Below are 4,314 nucleotides of genomic sequence, written 5' to 3'. Positions count from 1 at the left end.
GCACATATGACCACCATATTATCTCAATCCCTTGATCACTCCATTCCTGTTTAGTTTTAAGTTCCCCCTTTTCATTTAAAATATCTTTATCTGGTAACATTCTCTATATCAATAACGTTTGGATAAATTAGTGCCTCCATTGTGGAAATCCAGGATCGAGTTCATGTCCCTCCAAAGTCAGTAGTTTTTTGTACCTCAATCCAATCCATTCTTTCACCCAAGTAAATGTCAAAGCCTGATAGTACAATTCCCAATCTGGTAGCCCAAAACCCACCATTTTAAAAAACATTTTTGGAAGTGTTTTTCTAGTTTTTTTGCTTACTTTACTACTTTTGTAGTCCAATTCTGCATCTACAATCATGTTAAAATCTCCTACCACACACATATTTTCATATTCCAATTCAGTAATTTTCTTGTATAGTTTTCCGAGAAAATTTCTTGTTTATAGTTCAGGGCATATATTTCTATCAAAAGTATCTGTTTATAGTTCATTATTACCTCCACCATCAATATTCCTCCTTCTTCATCTGTAAAAATTTGTCTTGCTGTTATTGTTTCTTTAATATATAGAACCATGCCTCTTTTCTTTTGTTGTGCTAATGAGGAATATAGTTTCCCAATTTTAGGATATTCCAATAATTTGTTGTGTTGCTTTTTGATGTGGACTTCAATTTTAACTTTCCTAATTTATTAAAAGTCCTTTTCCTTTTCATAGGAGAATTCAGTCCATTTATATTAATTGATAGTAGTTTTATTTCATCTTCCATAATTTTACTTGTAGATAGGTCTTGTTGTTCTGGTCGCTTTTATTTCTCTCCATTTTTTAATCTTTGCTCCTTCTCGATCTACTCTCTCCTTTAACTCTATTTCATCTTCTTTTTGTTGTAAGTTTCCTCTTCCTGATGCTTCTTCTTGTTTCTTATCATCTACCTCCTCTCTCTTTTTTTTCCTCATTTGGTCCAAATTGCTCACCATAAAATTGCTCTACTTTCTCTATAGTATCCAATCTATACCTTTGATCCAACCAGGTCACCAGAATTCCCTCAGGTATCAGCCACCTGTAATTTACTTCATGCTTAATTAATTGTCTTGTCAGTAATTGATATTGTTTTCTCATGTCTCTTACTCTTCTGGGAATTTGCTTCAAGACTATTATTTCTCTTCCTTTATATTTCAATGGATTATCTCTTGTTCTTTGAAGTATCTCTGTTCTTAATGCCTTCTTGGTAAATGTCACATGTACCTCTCTAGGTAATTTTTTTTTGATGCATATCTTGCATATACGCTAAATAGTTCATCCATCTCAGCAAACACCTCTTGCTAGTCCCCCTCCATGGCATCTGCCAACAATTCTGTCATTATCTCTGCAAGGTTTTCCTCTTTTTCTTCCTCGATGTTCTGGAATCTCAAGTAGTATTCAGATTTATCCATCTCCAACATAATTACTGTTCTCCCAAGATTTTTATCTGCCTGTGTAAGTCTATCACCCATCTCTTCCATTTTCTTCTTTGTTAGTTCTGACTTCTCTTCTATTTTCTGCATTTTTTGTTCATTTTTCATTACTGTCTGTTGAATATTCTTCATTTTGTCAACCATATTTTCCATTTTATTGTCCATCTTTTCCATTCTTTCCTTCATGTCTTTAAAACGTTTTGTTGTAGCTTCAATTCTGCTTGCATCATGCTCACCATGTTCATTTTTTCCTGCTGCAATATGCTATCCAAAGATCTTTGACTTGCTGGGCTAGATGCAGCTGCTGATGTGGGTGCAGATGTATTTTTTCTCCTTACTTTGCTTAAATTTGAGGTTCTCCTCATTTTGAGAAGGCTTAAAAACTTTGAAATATTTAAAGAGAATAATCAGAAATAGCATAACAATCTTCTAGTGTTTCCTTAATCCCCCACCAACTTCCATATAACAAGTATTTTCACAGATCAAGTCACCATCCAATCTCCAAACAGGTTCAAATTTGCTATTATTATAACCCCCCCAAAAAAGAGTAGAGTCAAGGAAAATAGAAAAAATAAAGATCCTTATTAATGTTCAGGTTCTTCAAACCCTAATCCAGTGATGGCTAACCTTTTCAGCTTGGTGTGTTGAAAATTGGGAAAAAGTGTAGCCTTCCTCAGGTCGTGTGTCACTTCAAGAAATATCAATAATTTGGTAATATTTGCAGCCCTAATAAAGAAAGAGTTATATTTTTAATATTTTTATTATATTTATTAGTTCAAAAAGCAAAAAACAAATAATGATTTACCTTAGTGACTTTTCTGTTGCTGAATTGCATTTGCTAAATCTTCAATTGCAGGGTTGTATTTTGTGCACTTCAGGGCCAAGCAAGCACTACTAACTTCATCTGTCAGTCTGTTTCTTTTATTTGTTTTAATATTATTTAATGCTGAGAATAAGGTCTCACAAAAGTATGTTGAGGGAAAAATTGTGAGTAAAGCCATTCCTAGATTTTTCAAGGCACTAAAAGTGTCTGGTAATCTGTTCCAAGCACTCCAAATTTCCTGTTCGTAGTGGCAGTCTTCTTCATTCTCCAAACGATTTCTTTCCAGATTCTCAAGCTTGGACCTCAAATCGACAAACACTTGAATCCAGATGCTGTCTTGAAATTCAGCAAGTTGCATCTCCAAATCATCAATTTTCATCCATTTGAAACTATTTAATTCTAAAGTACTGTAGACTACTACATCTGGATACTTAATTATTTTAATGGTCTGTTCAAGGCTTCTAAATTGATTAAATCTTTCACTGAACTGGTCAAATAATGAGTTCACAATATCATGGTACTTCATGTGCATGGGCTCTATTTCATTTTATACAGTTGTGCTGGCATTCTCAAAATACTTTTTTACTTGTGGAAAATACTTATACGTTTTACTTTCTATATCTCGCTTAAAGATTTTAAGTTTACTTTGAAAGGCTTTTATGTATCCAAACATAACATCAATACTTTTGCCAAAACCTTGTAATTTTAAGTTGAGCTCATTCATATGAACAGAGATATCTGTGAAAAACATCAATGAGTAAACCCACTTATGATCATTGAGCTGAGGAAAGTTTGCAAGATCCTTATTCTCAAGAAAAAGCTTAATTTCAGAAAAGCACTCCACAAATCGCTCAAGTACTTTTCCTCGGCTTAGCCACCTCACATTATTGAACATCAGCAGTCCACTGTAGGTTGAATCAACTTCCTGTAACAGTGCAGAAAATTCTCGCTTGTGAAGGGGTCGAGCAGCTATGAAATTCACTATTTTTGTTACAACTGATATTAAATCATTTAATTCTGTGAATCCTGCTTTGGCACACAACACCTCCTGATGGATAATACAATGAAAAGGAACAAGTGGATGTCCAATAGCTTCCATAAACAACTTCACAAATCCTACACTTTTTCCCACCATATTGGGTGCCCCATCTGTCGTCACTGACACAACTTTACACATATCAATGCTTAGGTCACGGAATGTTTGTATAACAACCTTACATATTTCCTTCCCTGATGTACTTGTTGGCACTGATTCTAACTTAATCAACTCTTCTCTCATTGTGAGGCCATCTGAATATCTAGCAATAATGGCTAACTGAGCATTTGATGTGACATCAGTAGTTTCATCAGGAGAAATTGAAAAATATTTACAATTATCTAAGTCTCCTTTTAATTGATGCTGTATGTTTGTGTTCAATCTCATTATTCTGTCTTTGATGACATTTCTACTGATTGGTAACTCAGAAATTCACTTAATTATAGCATCTTTATTTTGCATATCATGAAATAAAACTGGTGCACATCTTAGAAGAGTTTCTTTAATAAATTCTCCTTCATTGAGGGCTTTTCCATGCTGAGCTATGGAGTGAGCAACGCATAAACTTGCTGATGTTAAATTTGTAGAGCCTCTTACAAATTTAAGGAGGGAATTTGATTGGCTGTTATAGAGGTGTAACTGCCTAGAAATGTATTCCTTCCTTTCATCCAGACTTTTTTCCAAGAGCTGGGGATGATTAGTTTCAAAATGTCTATTTATGTTCCACGTTCTGCTTACTACTGTCTCATTACATAGTATGCACAATGATCTGTTTTTTCTGTCTATAATGCCATACATCTCTGTCCATGTATCTTGAAAGGGTCTGCTACTACCACTCCCTTTATCATTCAGTCTTGCTTTTGTACGTTTTGGATTATCCATCTCAGGGCTGCAACAATAGATAAATAAAAATCATGGCAATTTATATACAAGGTAAATTAAGAAATTAACTTATATTATTTGGGAAACGATCTCACTATCATGAAAGGTTTAATTGATTCAC

General features: G+C 34.1%; 1 protein-coding gene across 1 annotated transcript; it reads right to left on the bottom strand.

Moving 5' to 3' along the window:
• Window positions 1-2,822: 2,822 nt before the first annotated feature.
• Window positions 2,823-3,554, bottom strand: LOC148131370 (general transcription factor II-I repeat domain-containing protein 2-like). The gene has a single exon (XM_087960046.1). The coding sequence runs from the start codon at window positions 3,552-3,554 to the stop codon at window positions 2,823-2,825; it is 732 nt and encodes a 243-aa protein (XP_087816172.1).
• Window positions 3,555-4,314: the final 760 nt, after the last annotated feature.

Source organism: Notechis scutatus, chromosome 3, assembly GCF_049901735.1.
Source record: "Notechis scutatus isolate UNSWTSFEM ecotype Mainland chromosome 3, rNotScu1.2, whole genome shotgun sequence".
NCBI classification, from domain to species: Eukaryota; Metazoa; Chordata; class Lepidosauria; order Squamata; family Elapidae; genus Notechis; species Notechis scutatus.
Note: the sequence above shows the minus strand (reverse complement) of the source record. Positions and strands in the feature narration are given on the sequence as shown.

Coding starts and splice junctions, on each gene's coding strand:
- LOC148131370 (XM_087960046.1), bottom strand. CDS start 3,554: ATGAGAGAAGAGTTGATTAAGTTAGAATCAGTGCCAACAAGTACATCA.